The sequence below is a fragment of the Syngnathus floridae genome, chromosome 21 (genome assembly GCF_059516105.1).
Source record: "Syngnathus floridae isolate MCC-2025c chromosome 21, RoL_Sflo_1.0, whole genome shotgun sequence".
Lineage (NCBI taxonomy): Eukaryota > Metazoa > Chordata > Actinopteri > Syngnathiformes > Syngnathidae > Syngnathus > Syngnathus floridae.
In genome coordinates this window covers 2,235,364-2,260,474 of record NC_142433.1, presented here as the reverse complement: position 1 = coordinate 2,260,474, position 25,111 = coordinate 2,235,364, and the positions used below count along the sequence as shown (strand labels likewise).

The window sequence follows — 25,111 nt, the reverse complement described above, 5'->3', positions numbered from 1 at the left end:
CCACATGAGACAGTATACACATGTATTGTCCAATTCAGTTGGAATTTAAGTTCAAAATATTTTTGAATTTAAATGTATTTGACTATTTGCATGTATTTTAAAACTAAATTGAGATATTTAATAGGAAGAAAATGGCGTCACAGGGTGCACTGGACACAGCATTAGGTACACATACACTAAATACTTTTGATAATGTATAGTATGTGCAAAAAAATACTTGTATTTCTTATTTTGATGTTTTGCCACCATGTTTTAATAGCTTTTTTTATAACTGCCAAAAGGGGAATTTTTTTATACATTTTTTATTATTTCAAAATAGTGTTTTCACTATCCAGTAGTTACTTGCACAGTGATGTTCATATTTAAAAAAAATGTTTTGTTTTATCAAGGATGAACCCACGGAGAGGCGTACTTTGCATGCTGCATTGCACAGCCATCGCCCCTCCCCCTCAATGATGGTACGTCATGCAGGGGGTGTTTCCTAAAGGAAACCTCCCATCCAGATGAAGCTGCTGCGGCTTTGAGAGCTCGGGAAAAGGAAGAGGAAGGACCCACTGCAGAGGCGGTGCAGCCATGGGGAATGTACAGGAGAAGCCCCCCAGCAGCATAGGAGGAGTATCCGGACCGGATCAGACAAAAGGGGGGCCCACAGAGAACAGGAGCGAAACCAAAGGGGTGATCAATGGAAGCGCCGAGAGGATCCCAGCCCCCCAGCTCCTTGTGATGGATGAAAGTTATCTAGATGCCCCAGCAGGGGGCCTCCCCCCCAATCTAGCCCGCATCAAGAATGAGGGCAACTATCTCTTCAAACATGGACAGTTTGGGGACGCCCTGGACAAGTACAGCCAGGCCATTGACGGATGTGCTCAAGCAGGTGACAGACGTGCCAAAATGTCTTCGGTTTTACTCAAGACCTATAAGTCAGCTTCTGTATAATGAAGATCGTCTTTTATAATTGTTCTACCTTCAGGCATCAGCAACCCGGAAGACTTGTGCATTCTGTACTCCAACCGAGCCGCCTGCTACCTAAAGGACGGCAACAGCGCCGACTGCATAGAGGACTGCACCAAGTATGTTTGTGTGTGTGTGCGTGAGCGATGACCAGTGACCCTCAATGATGTGTGTGATCCTCTCAGGGCCCTGCAGCTGCAGCCGTTCTACCTGAAGGCACTGCTGCGCAGAGCCATGGCCTACGAGTCACTGGAGCGCTACCACAAGGCCTACGTGGATTACAAAACCGTCCTGCAGATGGACACCGGCGTGCAGGCGGCTCATGACAGTGTTCACAGGTCAGCAGTACCAGTGGGAGGCTTTCAATTGACTCAAATATTCGAAATAAATTTGATTAAATGATTGCATTTGTTCAGGATCACCAAGATGCTGATCGAGCAGGACGGGCCCGAGTGGCGAGAGAAACTTCCCCAGATTCCCGCAGTGCCGCTGGCGGTGCAGCAGGAACACCGCGAGAAACCCGCCAGCGTCCAGCAGGCCCAAGCGAGAGCGGCCTGGGCCTTGCAGGAGGAAGGTACGTGCTGTCGCGCTTTCTCATTTCCTGTGTGTGTGTTAAGACATTCAGACAGTGTGTAAAATGTGCGGCATCAATAATTTAGATGAGAAGGAGTCACGTAGTGTTGTTGTAATGGAACAATTCAGGTCAGGTTTCCTCCCGCAGTGCATCTGTCACATGACTCAGCTCTTTTGTGCTTATTATTGCCCGCTCCCATCCATTCACTCATATGAAGTCTGATTTGTGTGTCATGATCATCGTCTCCACTGGGCATATTTCTTTTTTTTTCTCAGCCAGGCGAAAAGAATCCCGCTTGAGCGCATTGAAACATGAAGGCAACGAGCTGGTGAAGAAAGGTCACTTTCAGGACGCTCTGCATAAGTACAGTCAATGCCTCACCTTAAAACCGGACGAATGTGTCCTCTACACGAACAGGTACAACTTGAAAATGACACAATTATACTAAATATTAATTAACAGATTATTTTTTTCAAGGCCAATTCCCATTAGTACTCCTTTGACTGAACAGTGTGGAAACATTCCTCCCACAGAGCCATCTGTCTTCTGAAGCTGAGCCGCTTCCAGGAGGCCAAGCAGGACTGTGACTCTGCTCTCCGTCTGGAGCCCACCAACAAGAAAGCCTTCTACAGACGAGCGCTAGCCCACAAGGGTCTGCAGGTGATTGCTGTGCAAAGGCAACATGTGTTACATAATGTCTTTCAGTGGTTAAAATTATTCACCACAGACAAAGCACCTTCACGAGGCTCATCACCGCTTGTCCCCCGCGCACAACCCAGGACTACCTGTCGGCCAGCGGTGACTTGCAGGAGGTCCTCCAGCTGGACCCCAACGTCAGGGAAGCCGAGCAGGAACTACTTGAGGTCACCGCCCTGCTCAGACAGAGCCTCATGGACGACACGGTGCACACGTAGAGGGGTACGACGCAAACGTTACCTCTGCCAAGGTTCATTTTTACACTACCAGCTAACCTAAATGCCTGTTGATGCCACAAGAGAGCGACAAAACACTACTTTGTATTTACTCATTTCCTATTGTTGATTTATATTTTTTGTGAAAACAGGAAATTATATCAAATGTCACATGATCTTTTTATCATTTCTTTTCCTCAGATTTGCTGACGAGATGCTTATGAGGATTGTCAAGTGTGAAAACCTCAAAAAGGAGCAGAGCGATATCAACACAAGGTGGAGTGAAAACGAAAGTGTTATGAGTGTGCCTTAGCTTAACTGAGTTTTCAATCAGTTATGATGCAATATGCCAAGTTTGACTGCAGTTTAGCTTTGAGGAACTCCTGGAAATTCAGAAGTGTTTTTGATGCAGTTTTATTCTATTATTTGGAGTATGACGTCAATTGTACATGTGTTGCATGTACTTTGGGTAAATAGCACAACTGTACAAAATTAAAAAAAATACTTGATTTGAGAATTTTATTCTTTAAAGATATGCATTTGGATGCACATTACAAAGCCAAAAATGAGTAAATATATGCTTTCCCAGAATGAAAAAAGTTACTGTAAATAAACATCACTCCTCGTTTGTTGTTAGCATTCGGAGACTTAAAGGAGCTGTATCATGCTATTTTAAACTTTCCAAAGCTAATTATATAAAGATTTATAATTACATTTTGGCACAAGGGCAATCTAATTAGAAAACACCACTTTGGGCATGTATTTGTTGAGGAATCGGCATTTTAACAGCTCCAGACAAATTGATGTAGCATGATATGGCTCCTTTATGGTATTTTGATGACAATGAAAAGGGAAAAAAGATTTCCCCAAAAGGCACCGAAGGGCAAACAAACAGCGTATTTGCATTCAATTGTGAGCGAAAGGGGCTAAAACGGTGACAATATAAAATGTGAAACATTCAAGGGAGAATACGAGTTAAAATACTTAAAAATGACCAAATGAAGCATTTGTTGTACAACTGCTACACAGCTTAACTACAACTGTGGCGAAATGAGAAGCAATGAAACGTTTTTTAGTGACATGATTTTTTTTTTGCATAGAGTTTGTCGATAACATAATTTTGTCAAATTTATGTAAACTTAAAGAAAAAAAAAAGGTTCAGACCCAACACAGGGCTGAGATGTTTGAAAAAGACTTTCCCCAAAAATGGAAAATATGCAATAATAAAGCACTTCTGCACATACAATAATAAATGTTAAAAAGAAAAATGTATTGACTCGTAACTGTGCTACTAAATGGTCCCTCTCTGTAAGAATGGGTGGCACAGTGGTGGATATTTTGTGGGTTTTTTAAATCTCCACCTTTGCTTTTAAAGAGCAAGCACATTACTTGCACATGTACATTCAAGTTGACCTTCGGTTAAACCATTTTGACTCCTACCACCCTTCACTACCAACCCTGTGACATTCCACTTCCTGTTTTCCATAACGACACTTAAGACAGACGGTTCGTGAGGAGCGAGGTTTTTGTTTTTTTTTCCTAGATGTCTGTTGAGGTGCAGTCACGAGTGTCGGCGGAGGCAGCGTCTTCGGTGATGTACAGAACCTCGCTGGGCGAAGACGTTTGGTGCTGGCTGCAGACGGTGGAGTGGCTCCTCCGAGGCGGCAGCTGCTCCAGGCGATCGTGCTCCACCTCAGGCAGCGACATGATAGCCGGCGCGTCGCTCGGTTCGCCCTCCCTGGGCGCTTCCGTCTCGCTGAGCTCCGCTGACAGGCGGCTGCAGTGCGAGTCGGCCACTGACGGCAGACTCCCGCTCAGCGACGGCGAGTCCAATTCGGACGAGATGGTGCTGCGGCGCTCCACGTCTCCGTGTATGTGGTTCACTTTGGACTCCGCTTTGCCTCCACCGCGTTTCCACAGCTTTCCTTTGCTCTTCTTGTCCCCCGCCAAGGAGGACGCCTCTTTTAGGTGGCTGCTAGCGCCATCCAGGCTGCTGCTGACGCTGCAGTGTCGCACCTTCTCCTCTTTGGACTCCACGTCTGCTTGCACCTCCAGGCTGTTGTCTCTGCATCGCACGCATCAACACAAAATACTTTCAAACACATATCAAGGCATCACTAATTCACAGCAGTGTGCCTTAGGTAGTAAGTATGCTTGCAATTACTGTTGATGACTCAAGTGAATGTGGTTTGGTTATGCTGAGGAACTGTTCATGTAACATGGAATTCATCAATGTGTCCATGCTAAAATTAAGCTTTATGAGCCACTCAATTTTAATTGCTTCTTTAAGCAATTAGAAATTCCAGGGGATGACATTATTTACAGAGTTCTGCGATTTCCCGTTATTGAGAGCCGTATACATGCTGTACATAACTTGGCCACTAAGGGGCAGTGTGGGCCCTTGCGTCGAGATACAACTGGTAGTGCGTTGAGAAGCCGAAGAAGAGAGCCGCAAAGAAAACCGCGGTAAAGTTTCGACAATAAAACTTTTTTTCCAGCTTACCAAAAGCATATATACCTGTGAGTATTGTTGAAAAGCTTATCTGTGTACCTTCCTGTATCGTTTTTGTATGAATTTTGAGGGGTTTAAGTGGAGTCGGTAGCGCGCTAATTGGCTACAGGTATGTATGGCGCTTTCTATCGTGTATTAGCATTGCTAGCTATGTCGGTGAATTAATATAAAACTGGTTGAGTGTGAACTATGTCCATTTTCTTTGTGCGCTTAGTTATACGGGTTATTTCAGCTGGGGTGTAATAAATTGTTTGAAACCAGCAACATTTGACGCTTTAGGGGGTCTGTTCGCTATCTGTCAAACTCAATGTGCTCAGGAAATGGAGGGAAAACCCACCATGTTTTTCCTCATTCATTTTAATGGCCGTTGGGACTATAAGTGTCTCAAGTGGCCCTCTGACACCAAAGAAAACGCGGACTGCCTTAAAGACCCGTTTTTAGCACTACTAAACTTATGAAGTTATAAGGGAGATAGGGGTTACTGTGATAGAGTATGCCGTATAAGGACGTTTTGCCCCGCTGACCTTTCCAGAGGCATGTAGGCACTGAGGATGGAGCCCGCCATCGCCTTGGTGCTGGCGTTGTCGCTTATGGTGCCAAGACTGACGGTGGCCGACTCGCCACTCAGACTGCAGCGCTCCTTCTGGACATCTGCCTGCACCTCCATCCTGGAAAACACAAATAAGGTATCGTATTTCATTCACATTTTTAATTATCTGTCAGGTGTCAGAAAGGGTCCAACTTGAACCAAACAAAATGAAGTTCGCCTGTAAAACGTCTAGGGCGTTTTAGGTTCATCCTCACTCAATATTGTTGATTTGTTCTGAATGTTTGACATGTGGCTGTCACTTTCATTGCTCCCCCTACCTGTTGTAGCAGCTGCCTGACAGGCTGCCAGTTATGCTGGTGCCAGCGAGGGCCGTGGTGCTGGCGTTGTCGCTCATATTGTCACGCTGGGCCGAACCGACGCCGCAGCGCTCCATGTGGCTGCCGCTCACGCTGAGGCTCAGGCCCGTCAGGCCGCCCACGCTAGCCCCGTCGCCCAGGCTGGCGTTGTTCAGCCTCGTCTCGGCCACTGACGTCGTGTCTGGAGGGACAAACAAATTTGCGGTTTTACTTTTGTCCACATATTCAATTTTAATACTTCACTAGGAGCTTATTCACAACATGCCAAAAGTTACCTGTCGCTGCTGCACCACCGCCCAAGTTGTCGTTCTCGTCGTCAAACTCGATGCGCACGCCTTTGCCGTTACCTGCCGACACACCGCAGCCGCCGCTTCGGCAAAGCGAGATAGGCACCACGCCGTAGACGTACGCCAACATGATAGGCACGCCGATGCCTGGAAGCCCATCATTGACAGAAGTGAGAGATTAATCCTTGATTGGGGAGTGGTAAGCGAGCGGAAGCAATTTGTCACTTACCGACAGTCACAGCTGCCACTGCGGGCGAAACGATGACGGACAGCGTCACGCCGCCAGCAATCACCAAATTCCTCTTGTGCTTGGAGATGTCTTTGCCCTCGTAGCGATTATGGATCTAATTAAATGGATGACAAACGTTCACAAACTTGCTCTTTCCCCCCCCACCAAACAGAACATGGCCGTGTACGACCTGGGGCCTCACCTTTCTGCCCACGTAAACCGGGATGCCGATAATCATCGCGGGGAAGGCGATGCCCGCGATGAGGGCGATGCCTACGGGCGCCCCAACTAAGGTGCCCAGCTGCCACAGGATTTTCTTCTTTCTGCTCCAGGGCTTCTTGCCCCAGAAGGTACAACCAGATGGACTGGGGGGGGGGGCACAAAATAAATGATATTTTAGTATCATTGCTTGGGGTTTACTTATCATTAAAACTATTCATTTATGGAAAAGTTGGGCTCTGCTCTTGAAGCAAGACAGGGCCCGTGTGATTACATTTCCTTCATGTGCCTGTAGGGAGGGCTTAAGCAGCTTGCCTGAGATAGTGCAGGTCAGAGATCTCTTTCATGCAGAGCCAGCAGAACTCGCAGCCGCAGACAGCGCAGGTCATGTGATTGCAGCTGCCGTCGTTCATCTTGATGATGCAGGCGGCGCAACGAGGGCACGGCTTGATGTCGTCACCTAGGAGACGTCAAGGAGCATCGCCAGCGCACAAATATGAGTTGTTTTACCGAGTGCAATTAAAGGGGGACTTGTAATGGGGAAAAACTACTTTTCAATAACTGGTCAATTATACATGATATACTCAAAAAGTCATAATGTCTTCTTTAATGTGAGTTTTACATTTCATTACCTGCAGCGCCACTCTCCTGGCTGTAACTAAGTGACGACGAGCGGAAACTGCGCAAGCGGAAGTGCTGCGCCCGCTGCTGCCGCGCCGTGTCACACGTCTGGTTGGGATGCCACAGCTGCTTGCAGTGGTAGCAGAACTCCGTGCCGCAGCCCTCACGGCCACACGTGATCTTCGGGCAGCTGGCGCAGCCGAATGCGATGACAGCGTAACTGTGGGTAAGTGGGGAAAACAAACTTGCTGACAAGGCTAAGAGCGGGAGGGGTGCAGTTTTATAAGTATGACACTAGATGGCAGTACAAGATCTAAACATTGTAATGTTTACACTACTTCTGTGTTACGTTCACTGAAAAAACTACCCATGTCTGAAAAATGACTTAAAATTTGGTTTATGGTGATACAACAATTTTCTTGTAAACTTACAAAAATGCTCCCATAAAAATTACTTTAAAAGAATTACCTAAAAATAGTTTTTTGGTACATTTAGGTAAAATTATGCTTGTCTGAAATTGTAACGTGATGAATCTTCTACTTATATTACTACCATATATGGTAATCATGGAGAGAGCCACACCGTTTGCAAGTACATAAAAAGTGTAAAGTCTCAGTGTGAAGTGTCAACACTGGAGTCTGCGAGCAGCTTCAACAGACGTGTAGCTACAGGAATATACAGTGAATGGCAGTACGGGCTTGTTGCGATAACGACACTAAGCAGCGAGGTGATCTCATAAGAACTGTGCAGGACGCGATGGCACCCTGCAATCCATTTTATGTTGGGCTAAATTCCAAAACCAGCAGGTCAGTCTGTGGACTCTGTGCCCGATGCAAACAGACAATACCCTTGCGTGCATGACCAGTGGAAGACACTGGAAGACAAACATCCGCCATTTGAGCTAATGTTTAGTTGTGAGTAATTGGGAAAGAGCGTGTACTGACTCTATACAACTTGATATTGTTATAAATTGTTTTCCTCTGTATGGCTCCTTGAGATAGCATGTAGCTCAGTACTCACCCATTAGAGAGAATGTCTTGGCTTGACACGGACTATGGGGGCATTTGTTTCAAAAGCATCGCCGTGGAAACTACAAAGGCTTGATGTTGTGATGCTAACAATCCCAGATAGAAAACAATACGAAATTGTCTAACAGAAGCTGGGGTTACCCTGGGCTGCTCACAGACAAAAAAGCATTCATTTGCTTGTATGCTGGGAAGAGTGTGAAGTTTAACACCTGACACTCACAACCCACGCACCAACAGCTGTGTGGACATACTGCTCTTCCACCTCTGATGTTCTCATTTGTCAGAAAGTCGTGTGCGTTCAGTTAGTCTTACCCGCAGTCAGGAGCTGGGCACCAGCGGCAGTCAGGCTCGGCCACCAGCCACCGGCGCAGCATGAACTCCTCGTACTTCTCCATGAGCGCGCGGTCGGCCAAGATCATGGCGATGTCATGCGGGTTGAAGCGCTCCGAACACTCGGGGCAACAGATGTTGACGCGCGACTCGGAGATCTCGATGCGCAGGTACTGGCGCAGGCAGTCGGCGCACGAGCGGTGGTGGCAGGTCATGATTTCGGGGAAGCGGTCGCGCGTGTGCCGCAGCAGGCACAGTGGGCACTCCAGCATCTCCGAGGTGCCTGCCGCCGAGGATGTCGACGGCACCCCCTGGACGGAGTGCGCCGACGTCCTGTCGGCTTCTGGCGGGACGCTGTCCACGCTGACGAGACCGGGCGGGTCCAGCGGCGCCCTGGACTTGCGCTTGGCGTCGCGGTCAGACCGCCGCCGCCGGCCAAAGAGCGCCTGAAGGGAAAGGCGGCGTTTCTTGGGGGTCTTCCTGACGGAAGGCAGGCTGACAGAGGAGGCGGCCGAGTTGAGCTCGCGCTCCGAGCCGGTGCTCCCATGATGTTGCTGGTGCAGGATGCTCATCATGACCAGAGATCACCACATGGGACACACCCACTGTGTTGGTAATGGATGGGAGGGGCGGGGGAGACGTGATGTTAGGGAAGCCTGGGACTCATGTAAACGAAGCCATGATGGCCGGGAAGGCGTGTGTGATGGGATAACCTGAGAGGGGAAGAAAGAAAATATCACAAGGCTTAATCATCAAACATTTGACATATTTTTGTGGGGATGGGGGCTCAATCTTTGCTTCAGTCAGTAGACTTTATTTTGTGCAGTCAACGTTTGCATATCATAGTGCTGGCTTTCATATTCATTCATGGATCATTCCCCTCCGTTTTTGACAAATAATTCAATATTGTTAATAAGAAGACAGCTTATTTGACTGTATGTTTACACTGACATTTAAACATGTTGCTAATTAGTTTAATGACATGATTTTTTTAAATTAGACTAACCAAACAGGATCGTAAACAACTTAAATGCTGTGTCAATTCAATGGTCTTGCACGAAAAAAAAAACGTTCTTGGTTTGCGTGATTCATCAACCAACAGGAATTAGATTTCGCAAAGTCATCTGCATGGAAACAGTCATTGTTTAGCAAACAAATTGAACGAAAACAATGTTTCAGCCACACTGACAATCATAAGGTAAAACGCAGCTGGAAAAGCCTGCAGAGAAAGTGAGCGGGACTTTCCATCTCGGTGTCGTCACAATTTGAGGGGGAAAAAAGTGCATTATCAGTGCGCACACGCACGACATGCACAACGCACACTGGGCTGATGTCCCAGTTACTGAAAACAGGGCCTTAGGGGCAGGACGTTAACTGCAGGGACGCCGACCACTTTTAACCAATGCCTGCTCTTTGCGTCAGCTACCAGTTAGTCATGCACTGAAAATGATTCAAACATGCAATAAGGCCTAAAGTCACTGATAATGGAAAGTTTTGGCCAGGAACCTGGCAAAGAGCTAAACAAAGGCCGGGGTAGTAAAACTTTGATAGGCAACAATTATTGGTGCCAAAACACCAAGCAATGGAACATTCTAGTTTTTTGTTTAATATCCTTCTTTATTTAAAATCGATTACATTTGCTATCATAGGAATATTCTCACTGCTTCCTGGTTTCTGCAGCCAAAGCAAACAGAGGCGCGGTAACCCAAATACCAGCCGTGACTTTACTTTAACACTAAACACACACACTGTGTCGCTAAGCCTTGTGTTTTCCTTCAAACGTGATTACGCCGTTGGTGCACGTCATTTTACTCATAAAATGTATAATGAAGTGAAATGAGGTCGCGCTCTCCGAAAGGTGTATGGCAATTAAACAAAGCAGGAATTAATATAAGATGTTTTTCTTATCTACTTCAGTTGGCGTTTTGAAACTTATTTAACACTTTTCGAAGGTTCAACCGGTTCTTCGTCTCAGCCAAACCTCAGTGGGGAATGGGGATGACGTAATCTTCCTGCCATTTTGTGCCGTTGGGCTTCAAAGTAGCCCCTTGCACAATGACAATCTGGGAATGGGGAGATTCTGAGTGGACATCACGTACGCTGGCGTCCGGTGACATTCCAGTCAAAGGGCAGACTTCCTGAGAGCGACAATGTGCGAGCCTACTGGCGGCAGCGTCGCTTTTTATAACGCGTAGTATTACTGTAATTGTTTTAGCTTTCTCACGGACGAGAAAGTAGCAAGCAGGCGTCCCGTCATTTTACACAGTGGGAAGAAAGCTATTGTTAGCCAAGGCCGTGTTGGTCGGGTGAAGGCTGCATCGCTATTTAGAGCTCGCTCATCTGTCAGCCAAAATATGACAAGCTTACCACAGGCGGGCACTGAGATTCTTTTGTTGACATTTTGCAAAAATGCCAGTTATCCCTTTTCACACTTCCTGTAAACGCGGCCATTTCCCTCCCCTTCACTGCTCAAAATAAAAACATTAAATTGATAAAGTTAGCAATTTCCCCTCTTTACTTGCGCCATTATTAGATTCTGACGGTACAGTAAAAAATATTGCAGTATGTTCAGATGCAGTATTACTTGGGACTCACGCTAATGACCACAGAACTTATTTAATTCCCGGTGGCTTCGTTTAGTTTGGGACAAGGCCGAGCAAGAACGTGACCGTACAAAGATGTTTGGCTGGGGAAAAAAGGTCATGCAGTGGCTGTAAAAACCACAGAGACTCGGCTCTCAAGTTACGATCACGGTAGTTGTCTTTGCCAAGGGTAGACCCCCGCAATATACCCCCTTAAAAGGGGGTAAGCAATTTCACACCACCTCAGTGTGAGTGTGACAAGAGGACTCATTAAGGGTGAGCAATAAAAAAAAGTCCCAAAGTAAATAAGGAAGGACTGTGCCCTGCAATTGACGCCTTATCTTTATGATGAAAGCATTGCTGACAGCCCATCATAAAAAAAATTGGAGATCATTTTGACTCTGTTATTGCTAAATATAAAGTCTTCACTCAGTATCTGAAAGTTAGCCCTTGATGCAAAAACAAATCAAATTTGGGCCCTGCTTGTGGGTATTGTACAAAAAAGATAATGTTCAAGATTATTATTTTTTTATTGAATTCAGATTTTACTCTTGCAAAATTGGAAATTGCTGTAGCAAGGAAATTGTCATAAAGTATCAAGCTGTTTTTCCATAGCTCATCAAATGTATGAAATGCATGCAAATTACACGATGGCGTACTAGTCAGTACTACGGTACTATATAAAACCGACTATTTTTTGCAAAGCGCAACAAATCTTTATTATCTTGTGATCTTCCCGGAAGCATAGCTACAGTTCCAGTCGGGTCGGTTTTGGACATTAACTGTATAATTATTCTACTTCGCATTCATGTGACGTAAACAACAGAAAATGAAAGCAGTGAAGGAAAAATAAAAGTAGAGTCACAGAAGCAACATTCGAAATGACGTTGATTTAGATTTACAATTTTTATTACATAAATACTTCACCACTAAAAATAAATTAATCCTGTAGTTCATCTATGTGGTAAGCAATATCGACGACAATCAAAATGATGTGCTCCTAATAAACTCCGCGGATTGGTTGATTGTCTACACGCATTTTCTTAGAAAATATGCACGCATAAATCAGAAACTACGATTTTTTACGATACTGACGCATAAAATACCCATTGCAAATAGTTAGTGACGGTAAAAGGATGACGCACGCTTACAAAACAAGGTTTGCTCGTGGAAGGGGATATTTTCTAAACATAAACAAAAACACAAAATTGTTGATATTTTGCATGGGTAACCGTTGTTACCCCGATAGCGCTCGCTTAGCTTAGCTCCCAGCGCCCAACTTTAATAACCGTTCAAAAAAGGAGTTGCCACCGATCTGCTTTTAATTCGTTTTCCACATGCACTACGGTTAAGTGTTTCGATTTGAAGCATTTCAAGTGCACATAGAAATCAAGGAAACTTTCAACTGACGCGATCTGTCGTGCTTAGCCTCAAAAGGAAGAAGTGTTTACATGCTAAGCGACTAGCTCTCCGTCGCCTCTGAACATGAAGGAAGTTGAGGCGATTAAAAAAAGATCCCGAAGTTCCGCGTCTTTTCGAGCAAACTTACCGTCGAGTTTGTCGGTGGAATGATTGTTCTTTGAGCTGACAATGCACTCCCGCGTGCAGATCGTTTATAGGGGTGGAAAAAAGTTGCCTTTGCAGTAGACGACCAAGGTAGTGGGTGAGTCCGTCATCAAGCTGCACAATTGTGAAAGTGGAAGGCACGGACATCCGGTTGAAATGTTGAATTTCACAATAAAATGTTGAGGTAAGAACGCTGTTAAATAAGACGCTTATTGTCCGTGAAATGGAATATAAAACAAACCACCGTAAATCAGGTGTATTAATTTTAAAACGGTGCATTTAACCTTAAAACAATATAAATGTATTATGATTATATCATAATTAATTCAAAGTGGGAACCTTATTAAATGTAAAAGAAAACGTTTAATTGTAAAGTGCATAGTTGTACAAAAGAAATAAGCAACAATAAATGAAAGCTTACATGTTCAAAATATAAACCCACTTAATTGTATATAAAACTGTTTAAATGTTATTTTTCTGTGTTCCCTAGATTAAAATAACAGACAAACATGTATTTCATTTTTCTCTTATGTATGAAAGTAATTAACTATGCTTACTTTGTGCAATGTATTTTAATCCTCAAAAATTCATGGTACAACATTTTAAAAAGGTAACAACTGTCGTGAAAGCAAATATTTAATTCTAATGCTTTCTTTTCATGCTAAACTGAATTCACTTAATTTTGTGCCAAATCCGGATTTGGTTTATTTGTGAAGCATTGCCTTAACAGTTTGAGTTTGAACGTTAAAACGAATGGATAATGACGTAATTCCAAAGCGCTGGACAAAAATGAAAGGAAGGTAGTTCAAAATGAGTTCAACCATTCATTCATTCAATGATTATCTAAAGACCTTAAGTGGTTGTAATATTATAAAAATGAGACAGACACGCATTTGCATTACCAAAACATTTTTAATTTGGAATGAAGACACAAAACATTCAATTGGCATATTATATTATTTGTCTATATACACAATACGGATGTGTTTTTAAAGGCAGTTTAACCAATCTACATCTTTTTGTGCATACTCTCTGAAATACACGTTACAATGGTTAGTTTTTAAAGCTCTGTTGGTGCAGCAAAGGTACAAATGTTTTGCCCTCTTTTCAACTTTAAAAACAAGCAGGCACTTCCTTCATTACAAGTAAATGCCAGCCTTACTGCATTATTTCCCACTGACATGTTTTATTTCCCTGAAATGTTTAGGATTTAAAATACGCCTCCATCTCATCTCGACAAAAAACAACTTCAAACTGTTTCAGTTCAGTGACTCCCAACCATTGTGACAAAATGATTTGATTACACTTAAAATGAATTGAAAGTCAAACGTCCAGAGCAATTGAGTTTTGGCAGTGAAGGAGTTGGTCAGAAAATATTTATTCATTGCAAATATCACTGTTCTTCATCTTTGCCAGTGCATAGTTTTTATATGTAAATTTTGTTCTTTGTTACAATAAAGGTCGGGAAACACTGGTTTATCGTGTAGAGCGGATGGCAAAAACAAGTCGAGTGCATGCATCTCTGTAAAGTGCTAAAGCATTTCCCGGTTGCTCAACCTCTGCAGAAAATCATTACAACAACCGCCAAAAATAGTCAATAGAAATGATGGCACAGCATTACAGAAGTGAAAACTACTAAGGCAACATAACAGACACAAAAGCTGTGTATTATTCCACATATACTTTACTTGGAAGCTTGCATTGTTTGTAGTTGAGAAAATGTTTGTTTTGCTTATTAGGTTTTTACCCCTTCAGTCCACACATTTCCCATCTTTGGCCATTGATTGACAAACCCGAGTTGCTCCTCGCTATGTGCCGTAGTGCGTGACGTAGTAGTCGTGCACGTACATCAGCACGGCCACCGGTTGGCCGATGATGAGTGACATCCACACGGCCGCGTTGCCGTAGATGCCGTTCAGGAAGCGACCCACGAACCAGGCCAGGGGAACCTGGCGAGAAAAAGAGGGGTGGAGACGGCACATTGATTTGTTGCCAACCAAAATCTAGTCATAAAATCTAGTAACACAACTAGTTAACCTCCACAATCGCATTTCAGCAAGTTACGTCTAGTAATAGTTCCCATTTGGCCTTACCTGAGCCATCATGCCCATAAAGGCCCAAAGTCGGAACATCTTCAGAGGGATGCTCACCAAATACTGAGGAACACAACCAAATCCAAGAGTCAATAAGAAAACTGAAAATAAAATCTGAGAAGGTTTATGGCAATTACTTCATGGAAGAACGCAGACAGCATAAAAACAGCACTTTGGGCCACCAGCTTGTTGACGCCTCTCTTCAGCATTGGCTTGTAGAAATGTCTACAAAATCGACAGTTAGATCGTTGCCAGGTGTTCCTAAAGATGTCTCCGCTCACCTCAGGCACCACTTGTGAACCGGGATGTTCCAGTTGGCCCAGAAGTAGGTGACGCTCTCAGAGTTCCTGCATGAATGACATTTCTGTGTCTACAGTATATACAGTACCTTTTAAAGATGGAATATACTGTAAGATCTTCCTACTTACCACCAGTCCCTGTAGAACTCTCTGTCCCCAAACTGTAGCAGCTCAGCCACAAAGTTCATGGATGAGTGGAAGAACCAATAGAAAAAGATTAACCAGATCAGATGGTTGGGAACCTGAAGAAAGAGAAAAGAGAAAGATGGGGAAGGAGACAAGAAGCAGTGTAGTTTTTAAGAAACTCACTGCCAACTTGAGAAGCCGCTCCACCATTCTGGAAAAGTCCATTTCCTGTGTGACACACAAACAATTGTCACAGAGTCACACAACACAACTTGTTGTGTTTGACATCTTACCTGCAACGGCTTCATGGAGTTCTGAATGGTTGGAACCATCCACTGGGAAACAAAAACAAATCACGTTAGTTTATTGAACCAACATTTGTGTTTGGCGGCAGAAACATCACCTGCTGTATTAACCCCACCAGCAGCTGCATAAAGAACAGCTGCAAGGAAAAGCAAACCACACGTTTGAAACTCCCCCCAAACGGCCCATTAGATGATTCCATTATTTCAAACATCACCATTTCAAAGAGCCGTCTCAGGAGGAAGCGTTTACGTATCCGGGGCGAGCGTGGGAAGTTGAGCTGATAGCAGAGCGTCGGCGCAAACACAAAGTAGTACATGTCTGCGGACAAACCAGCGTGAGATGACTAATCCAGTATTTCAAAGTCACCGAAACAATTGGTGTCACCTCTGTGCGTGAGATTCCCAGGGTAGGAGACATTGGTGTGCACCGCTGAGCCATTGAACTGAGCCACAGACGGACCTGGAAATCAGTCGGCTTAAAATACTACAGCGCCTAAAAAGTGCCGCTCACTGAGCTGACCTGTGAAGTTAACTCACATGAGTAGGAGCGAGTCAACCTTTTGGCTTTGGCTTGTCTGATCTCCCGGCACCACCTGTTGGTGTCCTGGTATGAGTACAGCTTGAGGAGCAGCACCGTGTAGACGCCCAAGGAGAGAATACCGCCCACTGACAAACAAATACTGACACTTAATATAACCATGACAGAAAGACTTGAGTGTTTACCTACCGGGGGTAACGGAGGTGACAGTGAGGACCGTCACGGAAGGAAAAATCAGCAGTGAGGTCAAATTGAAGATGTGAAGAATCAAGCCAGTTGTTTCTGACACCGTTCCCTAGAAAAAAAAAATTAAACCTTTTTTAATATTTAAAACTAATAAATACAATCAATACCTAAAATATAATAAATACCTAAAATATAATAACAGTAATAATCAGAGTGTATTAAAAAGCAGAGTAGGATCTCACCACAGCCAAACGTCTCTCTGTATACAAAGCTGCCAAAATGAAAACGTTGGATGCTAGAAAAACAGCACAGCAAAGCAGAGCGAGAAAGAAACAACATCAAGTGTGAACTTTGGCAAGAATACTTGACTTTATGACTAGGACAGCTCTTGTTCAAAACAGCTGCATGGACTGCAGAAGAAAAAGACTCGTGTTTAAAATTAGACCGAATTAATAAACAACTATGTTGATAGAAAATAACTGATGGAAAATAAAATGAAATTTTGAATTGATTAGATTAAAAAAATGAATGTAAAATTCAAAAAATGCCTAAATATAAAATACAAACATGAATTAAATGATAAATTGTCATACCGATGATGAGGCAAGCGGCTGGCCAGCTGTAGGGGTCTTTCAAGAATAGCGACACCACCTGTATGGGGTCTACCAGGATGCCATACCTGAGAAAGACAACGGCTTGAACTCCGATTCATTGTCAACAAATGTGGGAAAAAAATGTATCATTGAATAGTACTTCACTTTATGATATTCTCCAGGAAGAGGCGGGCATTACTCAGCACCTGGGAGAAGCCAAAATACATAGTTCATTTTCACGTTCGTTTCAAAGTAATCACAGTCAATTGAGGGCCAGGTGTTTATTGTTGCCTTGCTCAATAAGAAGGTCAAGGTGCGCCCTCTTGACAACATATCTGATAAACATTTATGGCGGCGCTTGTTTCTGATGAATAAGGTCTGAGGTTTGTTCATCAAGCTGCGATGCAACTGTTGCTCCGACTCAACGTGCTGTCTGACTTGTGTTTTCGTAACCTTTAGCAAAGACTGCAAGCCTCAAGAGGTCAAGTGACTCAACGGAGTAAAGCCACAAATGGTGCCACTTAAAGTCTGAGGGACTGAAATCTTGTTTCTGCGGTTTGATAAAAAAAAATCTAATTTTAGACGAGTCTTAAAACACATTTAATAATTGGACCGCCTATTTATAGACGGCGGGTGTTTTATTTTCGGATATTATAGGTGCCTGTCAGGCAAGGTAAAGTGAGGACAAAGTGACTGTTTACAAAAGTCGTGCGCTGTCGTGTAGATCATTATCAGGAGACTGATTGTTGAGTAGTTTTACTTTGTTTTATTTACTATTTTAATGGTTAACTCGTTTATATACTTGCATGATGTGATTATATGATGGCAACAATTTGAGCCTGCAGCATATGAATTCACATATACTCACCAGCATGACAACACACCAGTTGAGGATTCCTCTGTAGTTACTGAAGCCGCTGGCGGAGCTCAGAAGAGACTCCTGTCGGACATGGCAGCTGTAGATGACCACCAAAAAAAAAAATCATCACATGGGCTAAATGTTGAAACTGAATGTGACAAATGTTGCCAAATAATATTTGGAAAAAATGTTATTTTGCAACAACTGCACGTTTGTACTTGCCCATTGAGAATTCCATGTACTTTCTTTGGGTATGATTAATGAGTCAGCAATGCATATTTCAAAATGCAACTGTAGGATCTGTTCGTGTTTTTAATCATAGATGCAATAATTGCATGATAATATACTGAGCAATTGTGAATTCATTTTGAACTTGCCACAAAACCTCACCTGAGGTTTAAGCACTCCGTGGCGATTCCACACCTGTCCTTGCTACATTTGGGTACATCAGGATTTTCCTCAACTCCCTTTATTTCAAATTACAGATATTATTGAATGGAATTGCTGTTACACACTACGTATAGCAAACCGAAAGAGATGCCAACCCCATAGAAAAATTGCACTTTACTCGTCGAGTACTGCATTATGTGGCAATCTAGTACAAGAATATCCGATTGTCTTTTTTAGTTACCTGAGTCTCTCATTGATTTCGTCCACTGGACTCTCCGGCTTGTTGTGTTTATCAGCGTGCGGTTGGCCCGGTTCTCTTACTGCTTTTCCATTGCTATTAAGACGCCTTCCCGACTCGTCCGTCTTCTTACCGGGACACGGTGGTGGTTTCTCGCCGCTGTGCAACTTGCCCCCATTGGCTTGCTGCTTGACGCTGCCAGTAATTGTGGTTCTCCTCTGACGGGTTCCGGGCCCTCTCATCTCAGGTCGATCACTCATTACGTCTCATGCAGTGTTCACCTGACAGGACATGTCGGCCCGCCGATGTCCTTTGCTTGTCAGTGGGCCCCGCAGGACACGCGTGACGCGGTTACAAGCGCAGAGGTTGAGTCCGATTGGAAGTCTGTAGGCGGTCTTTCATATCTACGCTATCAAGATATTGGTGCAATTAGCAAACGGGTTGCCAGATCTCACTTATCCACCTCCCCACTCCACAGAGCATGTCTCCTGGGTGATGTCCGCTTCTATCACAGCTCAATAAGCGATTTACTAATCGGCATTCTAATATTTAACTGAAATCACAAAAGGCGCTAATTCGGCGACTCTGCAAGGAATTTGACGTTGCGTTGCATTTGTATGCTTTTATAAATATCACCGCTAGATGTCAGTAAAATTAAGAAAATGTGACACAGATAAACAGCCAGTAAAGTGTTTGTTGGATAAATGCCCTAAAAATCTGTGCTGTTCTCAAAATAACATTCTTTTACTTAAAAATTACAGGAGAATTTTTTTTTTTAAGGGAAAAGTTACCAAAACTCACTTATTTCCTCAAAGAACTACAAAATAGTTCGCTTGACATTTCACGTGTTTCCAACCAGCCAATCGTCTTTCAGATTTTAGTCACGGGCTCAATTTGACCAATGGTTAGCCCAGCGGTATAATGTCCACGTCTCCCAGGAAGACACAGTTGAAGTTGTACTTGACCATGCGCTAAATGTTTTTTATTAAACGCTTAAATCCGCATATGTGCCCACGACACAACGTAGAATCGTTGTTTTTGCCAAGAAGATTTTAAAAAGTAATGAGAAAGCTCAAGAGAAACAAACTAAACGGGACGAATGTACCTGTCACAAAAGGTAGGTCGGGCAACTGATAGCAGGCAAAAAATAAAGATACAATTTGGACACATTCGTCTTTTCTTTCCAACTACTAACTTTTGACTTCGTGGTAACCCTTGAATTTTACCTTGCCATTGTAAATTCGTGCTTGTAAATGTTGCCTGCGTGGCAGTATGGCATCATACCAACAGATAGCTGACCATTATTCATGAACCAACTCTGCTAACACATTTTGTATGTCACTGTGTTACAGAAGATAACTGTGGGAAGAAGCAGAAGTTGACTGAGATCCACCTGGCGTTAAACAGGTAGAAACTTGGTCACTGTCATAGATGGGTGGAAAAAAATAAAAGAATACACTGTTTGTTGTTGATGAATAATATTTGGATTTACTTGCCCACTCACGAAACAAAATGGGCCCTTAATTCCACAGTGATCCGGTGGACATCGAGACCCTGAGGAGGGCTGCGGCCAGTCAGGGAGGGCTGCTTTCAAATGAACTTCGCAGGAAAGTGTGGCCCAAACTAGTCAACGTCAACGTATATGATCTTCCACATAAGCCGAGTTAGTGTCAAATTTAAGTGTGGTACTTTTGAAAGGAATATGATGTGTAATGCAAGATATGTTGCAGGAAAAGATGGACGAGAGAACCACAAGGACTACAACCAGGTGGTTCTTGATGTCAGGAGATCCATGAAGCGCTTTCCAAAAGGTCCTTCTCCTTTACTGTGTTGAAAACGGCACGGTAGACGTTGACGTCAGAATCGCTTATGTCGCTCGTCTTCTCTTGCAGGTATGCCGTCTGCGGAGCGAGCTATACTCCAGGAGCAGCTTGTTGATATCATCCTGGAGGTTCTGAGGTGCAACACGCAGCTCAACTACTATCAGGGCTACCACGACGTGGCCGTTACGCTGCTGCTGGTTGTTGGAGAGCGTATGGCCATCGCCATGCTTCATACTTTATCCAAATATCATCTCAGGTAGCACACAGTATTATTTTGTGCCGGAATAAAAAGGCTTTAAAAAATATATTGAAAAAAAATCTCAAATAAGTGAATCTACAGGCACTGAACCTAGTATGTGGTAGTCCAGTACTTTATTTTTTGGAAATTACCATCTATTTTTTTGTAATATTGCAACTTTACTGTTCCTTAAAATATTGGTATTGTACTACTATGACATGTACAGTAGATGGCAGCAATTCCTAAGGCTTGGAGGTCCTTTAGCAGGGGTTAGGTTGGAGGTGAACAGGAAATTAAGGCATTCTGACTATGGTGTGATACTCCATATGTGCAAAAACTGAAGAAATATTTCTTTCATCAATGTTCTTCACTTGTTCATGAGCAGAGGTTCTCCTTTTGACATTTATTTTTCTTTGCAGGGACTTTATGGATCCGACAATGGACAGCACAAAGCATATTTTAAACTACCTGATGCCTTTATTGGAAGAAGTTGACAAAGAACTGCATGACTTTTTGCTCAGGTACAAGTCCATCCATTTTTTTTTGGGGGGGTGATGCAATTAAATACATTGTCTTTATTTTGATGTTCTTTAGAGCGGAGGTGGGAACCATCTTTGCCCTATCCTGGCTAATCACTTGGTACGGACACGTCCTGTCCGAGTTCAAACACACGTTGAGACTGTATGACTTCTTCTTGGCCTCACACCCCATTATGCCAATCTACCTCGCTGCTACTGTAAGCAAAACTTCAGCCCCTGCCTTCCTCTGAGGAGATAATAAAACAGTTGAACGAATTAGAATTTGATCCTTCTTTCTACCAGATCGTGCTGTACAGAGAGCAGGAGGTGAAGCAGACGGAATGCGACATGGCCATGGTGCACCTCGTCCTCTCTCGCATCCCCCAAGACCTTCCGTACGAACTCCTGATCAGCCAGTCCCAAAACCTGTTCAACCGCTACCCTCCAGCTATGCTGGCTAAACGAGCTGCGCTACAATCTAGTAAAAGGTTAGAAGCAGCACCCCCTGCTAACTATCATAACATTTCACACCGAGATCCCATTGAAATTGATAAAAGAATTTTCCATCTTCAGAGGTACAGTTTTATCAGCGCTATGACAACAGGAAGTCCAATGTACTGCTTGACGCTTTCTGAGACCCACACATTCCTTGTTCTTTTCCAGCTTGTCCATAAGCACCTTCAAGGCCTTTCAACAATCAACATTCCACCAGAGACCGGACTCTGTTCTCCAGCGTCTCACCAAGGCTCGGGCCACCACTTCCAGACAAGGTAATGATGGCAATCTTCTGAAGTTGTCCATATAATGGTGGTCCTCATCTAATTTAGTCAGCGAGAAGGCCACTGAAAAAGTTAACATATACCGTAGAATGTAACAGCTTAGGTCAAACAGTATAGTAGTGTCATCATCACTGAACGTACATACACATACTAACAGTTAAGATCCTAAAAATGTTTTTTGTTCCGTATCAAGTCACTCTCATGGATGGAGTCTAACTCAGTATTGTTCATCATAAGAGCTACTGAAAAAAAATCAATGCTCTACTCTTCTGTGTGTCTTTTCCTGGTGTTTGTAATATCCCTCAAAATCCTCCTCCCCAAAAAACAAAATGCAGCATGAAACCCCTCCCCCTCCGCATCCTCCTCCTCTTCACCCTTGTTCTGTGCTCGCCGCAGCTCGCCACTCGGGCCTGGACGTAGCTTTGCCCCAGGATGGAGACCAGCGGTGGGGGAAGGGGAGCAGGATGGTGAAAATGGCGGTCTGGGGGCTGTCAGCCACATTGGGGTTGGCCGTTTTTGCAGTGGCCCAGACGGCCATGGAGTGGGCGCCCGACACGTTGTTACAGCTCTTCTGATGGGCTTCTTCTTAGCTTCACGGCAAGGACTCAAACCCTGTATCTGAGGCGGAAGGAAGTAGCTCCATGGTTTAAAGTCCCACGGTTGGTCATTACTGTGTGTATGTGTGTGATCCATATATATCTTTTTTACATTAGTGCACTTGCGGGAATCTCGGAAACCAAAAAGTGCCCTAAGGGGCAAATAACCTAAGGCCAAATAACATTTAAAAACTGAAAGCTTCTCAATGTGGATTAAGAGTGCAAATGAGAAACGGGGGGAGCGCAATTAATTGTTGCAGTGTACTCGAGCGTAATAATAGATTGGTGTTTTTCACACCACGTTTGTATATTTGTAGGTTTTTATGTTTTCAAACTGTTGAGCTGCACCCCCCCACACACACCTACTAAATAAATACATGAAGCTCTCACGTTGAAATATTAAGCAGGGTGATGCCCAAACAGAACTTTTACTTAATCCTAATCATAGACTCGCAAAAATATTGTAATTATTTATAACGTGCAATGAAAACAAAATTTAAAAAAATGAATTCATTCCTCTGAAAAAGTCGTCTCTTGGAGGAACATTCAAGAGTATTATCGTTTACTACATCCAAAAATTGAATATTAATAATACAGATGTGTGTGTGTGTTAGCAATGTAGCGATTTCCCCAGCAATGTCTGCTCCGTGTACCGACGTCTTCTGCTTTGAAATATTCATCAGCTTTTGCAAGCTTGCGCCAGCTGCATCTGTTAGCCCAAGTTCGCCTTGTTGGCCCTCCGCTCAGTAGAAATGGTGACTATAATAACATGTATACCTGTTTTTTTTTCCTGGAGGACTTATTGATTTTTTTGCGCCCTATAATGAACACGTGCCAGTTGGATGCTCTGATGACGGGCTGTTCTACACTGTTGCAGTCTGTCAAAACAAATCAAGATGTCTCTTAATCCCAAAAACCGGCAAAAACAACTTGCAGAAAACGTAGCATTTAGCTTCTTGTAGTTTCACTTAAGTCTTTTAACCTGCCTTACAAACAATTGCCGACTGGCAGAAATAATTAAGATGCTAATAATACTCAAATTGTTAAAACTGTGATCTAAAAAAAAAAAAGTAGTCCTGTAGGTGTCGCCAATGTGCCTCAAACTATTGCCGAATATCAAAAGAAATCACTACATGACCTCCTACAGCGTTGCTAAGCTTGAGGAATTATCAGTCCCCGTCAGTGTGTCACTCCATTAGCTAGTTTGTTAGTTGGCCGCTTTTCTGCAATAGAAAGCTTATAGAGACTTTTATTGTTAATTATTTTAATTAGGCGCTCGATAAGTCAGCGCCTTGCAGGCCAGTTTGAATTTTTTTTTAATGTTTGTGTCAGTGCTTTTTTTGCACAGACATATCGTTTTAATTCGCACAGCCTGACTTTTTGTTGTAGGGCACCATTAAGATGTACTGGGGTCAATAAAAGTGAAAATGAAACCTAATTAAAAAATAATGGCGCACAAAAGGTATTTGAAAATTTGGACAAACTCCCCTGCTATCAAACAAGAAGACGTGTACGGAATATTCATTATGCCAACGTGCTTTAAATAAGTGTTTATTGAAAAGATAGCAAAAAAAAACTATTTAAAAAATATTTATTACTGCAGCGCTTATTCAATGATGCCAAAGAATTCTTATGTTATTAGTAGTACTCTGTGAAATTGCACTCGTGCCTTCACTTAAAGCAATGAATAAACAATCCTTGATGGTATTTTTATGTTTTCTGTCCTCTATTTTGGTAAGTTAACTTACAAAAAACATTTTTACGTGTTCTCCAATTCTGTACAAAATATAAAATGCAATATATAAAATGCTCAACATTGATTTCATAGTGCCACAGAAAGAATTGCAGTTACTCTCAAGAGAAAATTATAGTGTAAGTACAAGAATTCATCAGTAATTTCTAAAGACATTTGGTTGGATTTTATCAAAAATAATACCATGCTGTTATTATGCTAACAATTTAGTCAGCCCCTGTCAGAACAAATCAATAATACTTTCAGTGTGGACCAAACGCTAATGCTAAAAACAATACTCGTAGCAAGTTTGCATCTGTGGTGCTTTGCCTTTGCAATTAAATGATGCGTAAATTCAGATGTTGTCAAAAGGCATCCACTGAGAATGGAGGTCATAGATTTGTGTGGGGGTTGTGCACCCCTGGCAAGGGACACATGCACACACACACACGCACACTCTTCTCGCAACATTAGTCACTACTTGTTGGTGCCCTAAAAGGCCAACTCAGGTTACCTTCCAAATCTACAAGCATGTGTTTGTGTTGCATGTAGAGGTGTGTGTAAAGTGGCATGCACGTGTGCTTGTAGCACACGGCCCTCGCCAGGGATGACAGCTGCTCCAGGGGTCTGCCTGTTTACATACTCAATGTATTTTTTGGGAGGAAGTGACATCCGGCATTGTGGCTCAGTGGTAGTTGTTGTCTCCCAACGAGTTGGTTGTGGGTTTAATCGTCAAATTGATCAATTCGGAGTGTCCTTCAGTGAAAATGAGGCTTGTAGTTTTCTCCCAGTGAATCTAGTAGCAGGCTCCCTTTGGTCATTTGTGTGAATGATTGCGTTGAGGCATTGCAAAGCGCTTTTGGACACCAAACGGTGTCTGCTAAATAAATACAGTCTGTTTACAAACTCAGGCAACAAACTATGCTATTAATAAGACCACCTTTACTCACCCATGGGCTTTATAGTACTGTGTAAAAATTGTGTTTGCTCTCCATTTGGTGTGGGGCTTGAGTAGGATTTGTGCCAAAATAATTTAAAATGACAAAAAGGTAGGAAGATTTTGTACAAAAGCTGTTGGAGTG

The 25,111-nt window shown here is 43.3% G+C and overlaps 4 protein-coding genes across 6 annotated transcripts; 2 read left to right on the top strand and 2 right to left on the bottom strand.

Annotated features, from left to right (window-relative positions):
• Window positions 1-17: 17 nt before the first annotated feature.
• Window positions 18-4,947, top strand: spag1a (sperm associated antigen 1a). Of its 3 annotated transcripts, XM_088365837.1 has the most exons (9): window positions 18-165; window positions 390-874; window positions 971-1,070; window positions 1,137-1,289; window positions 1,368-1,525; window positions 1,801-1,942; window positions 2,059-2,185; window positions 2,305-2,443; window positions 2,638-4,947. In XM_088365837.1, the coding sequence occupies exons 2-8, from the start codon at window positions 574-576 to the stop codon at window positions 2,437-2,439; spliced, it is 1,116 nt and encodes a 371-aa protein (XP_088221963.1). In that variant the 5' UTR covers window positions 18-165; window positions 390-573; the 3' UTR covers window positions 2,440-2,443; window positions 2,638-4,947. The 3 variants fall into 3 exon arrangements, with proteins under 3 accessions (XP_088221963.1, XP_088221961.1, XP_088221962.1); XM_088365835.1 differs by having other exon boundaries at window positions 68-874; XM_088365836.1 differs by lacking the exon at window positions 2,638-4,947 and having other exon boundaries at window positions 68-874; window positions 2,253-2,437.
• LOC148379799 (E3 ubiquitin-protein ligase RNF19A-like) lies at window positions 2,942-12,858 on the bottom strand. Its single transcript, XM_088365812.1, has 10 exons — window positions 12,700-12,858; window positions 8,551-9,281; window positions 7,222-7,430; window positions 6,905-7,049; window positions 6,573-6,735; window positions 6,371-6,485; window positions 6,130-6,288; window positions 5,816-6,035; window positions 5,473-5,616; window positions 2,942-4,501 (listed from the first exon to the last, which is right to left on the bottom strand). The coding sequence occupies exons 2-10, from the start codon at window positions 9,141-9,143 to the stop codon at window positions 3,976-3,978; spliced, it is 2,274 nt and encodes a 757-aa protein (XP_088221938.1). The 5' UTR covers window positions 9,144-9,281; window positions 12,700-12,858; the 3' UTR covers window positions 2,942-3,975.
• Window positions 12,859-13,608: 750 nt separating this feature from the next.
• On the bottom strand, window positions 13,609-18,897 carry dgat1a (diacylglycerol O-acyltransferase 1a). The gene is made up of 17 exons (XM_088365827.1): window positions 18,347-18,897; window positions 17,725-17,812; window positions 17,022-17,062; window positions 16,857-16,942; window positions 16,506-16,558; window positions 16,267-16,372; window positions 16,077-16,205; window positions 15,925-15,999; window positions 15,755-15,858; window positions 15,638-15,676; window positions 15,528-15,569; window positions 15,418-15,462; window positions 15,238-15,350; window positions 15,091-15,156; window positions 14,947-15,034; window positions 14,810-14,872; window positions 13,609-14,665 (listed from the first exon to the last, which is right to left on the bottom strand). Exons 1-17 carry the CDS (start codon window positions 18,601-18,603, stop codon window positions 14,525-14,527), a joined length of 1,536 nt encoding a protein of 511 aa, XP_088221953.1. The 5' UTR covers window positions 18,604-18,897; the 3' UTR covers window positions 13,609-14,524.
• A 240-nt stretch (window positions 18,898-19,137) lies between these two features.
• LOC148379797 (TBC1 domain family member 20) lies at window positions 19,138-24,004 on the top strand. Its single transcript, XM_088365833.1, has 10 exons — window positions 19,138-19,460; window positions 19,696-19,750; window positions 19,876-20,006; window positions 20,074-20,154; window positions 20,236-20,422; window positions 20,824-20,925; window positions 20,999-21,140; window positions 21,226-21,410; window positions 21,586-21,692; window positions 22,098-24,004. Exons 1-10 carry the CDS (start codon window positions 19,406-19,408, stop codon window positions 22,274-22,276), a joined length of 1,224 nt encoding a protein of 407 aa, XP_088221959.1. The 5' UTR covers window positions 19,138-19,405; the 3' UTR covers window positions 22,277-24,004.
• The last annotated feature ends 1,107 nt before the right edge of the window (window positions 24,005-25,111 follow it).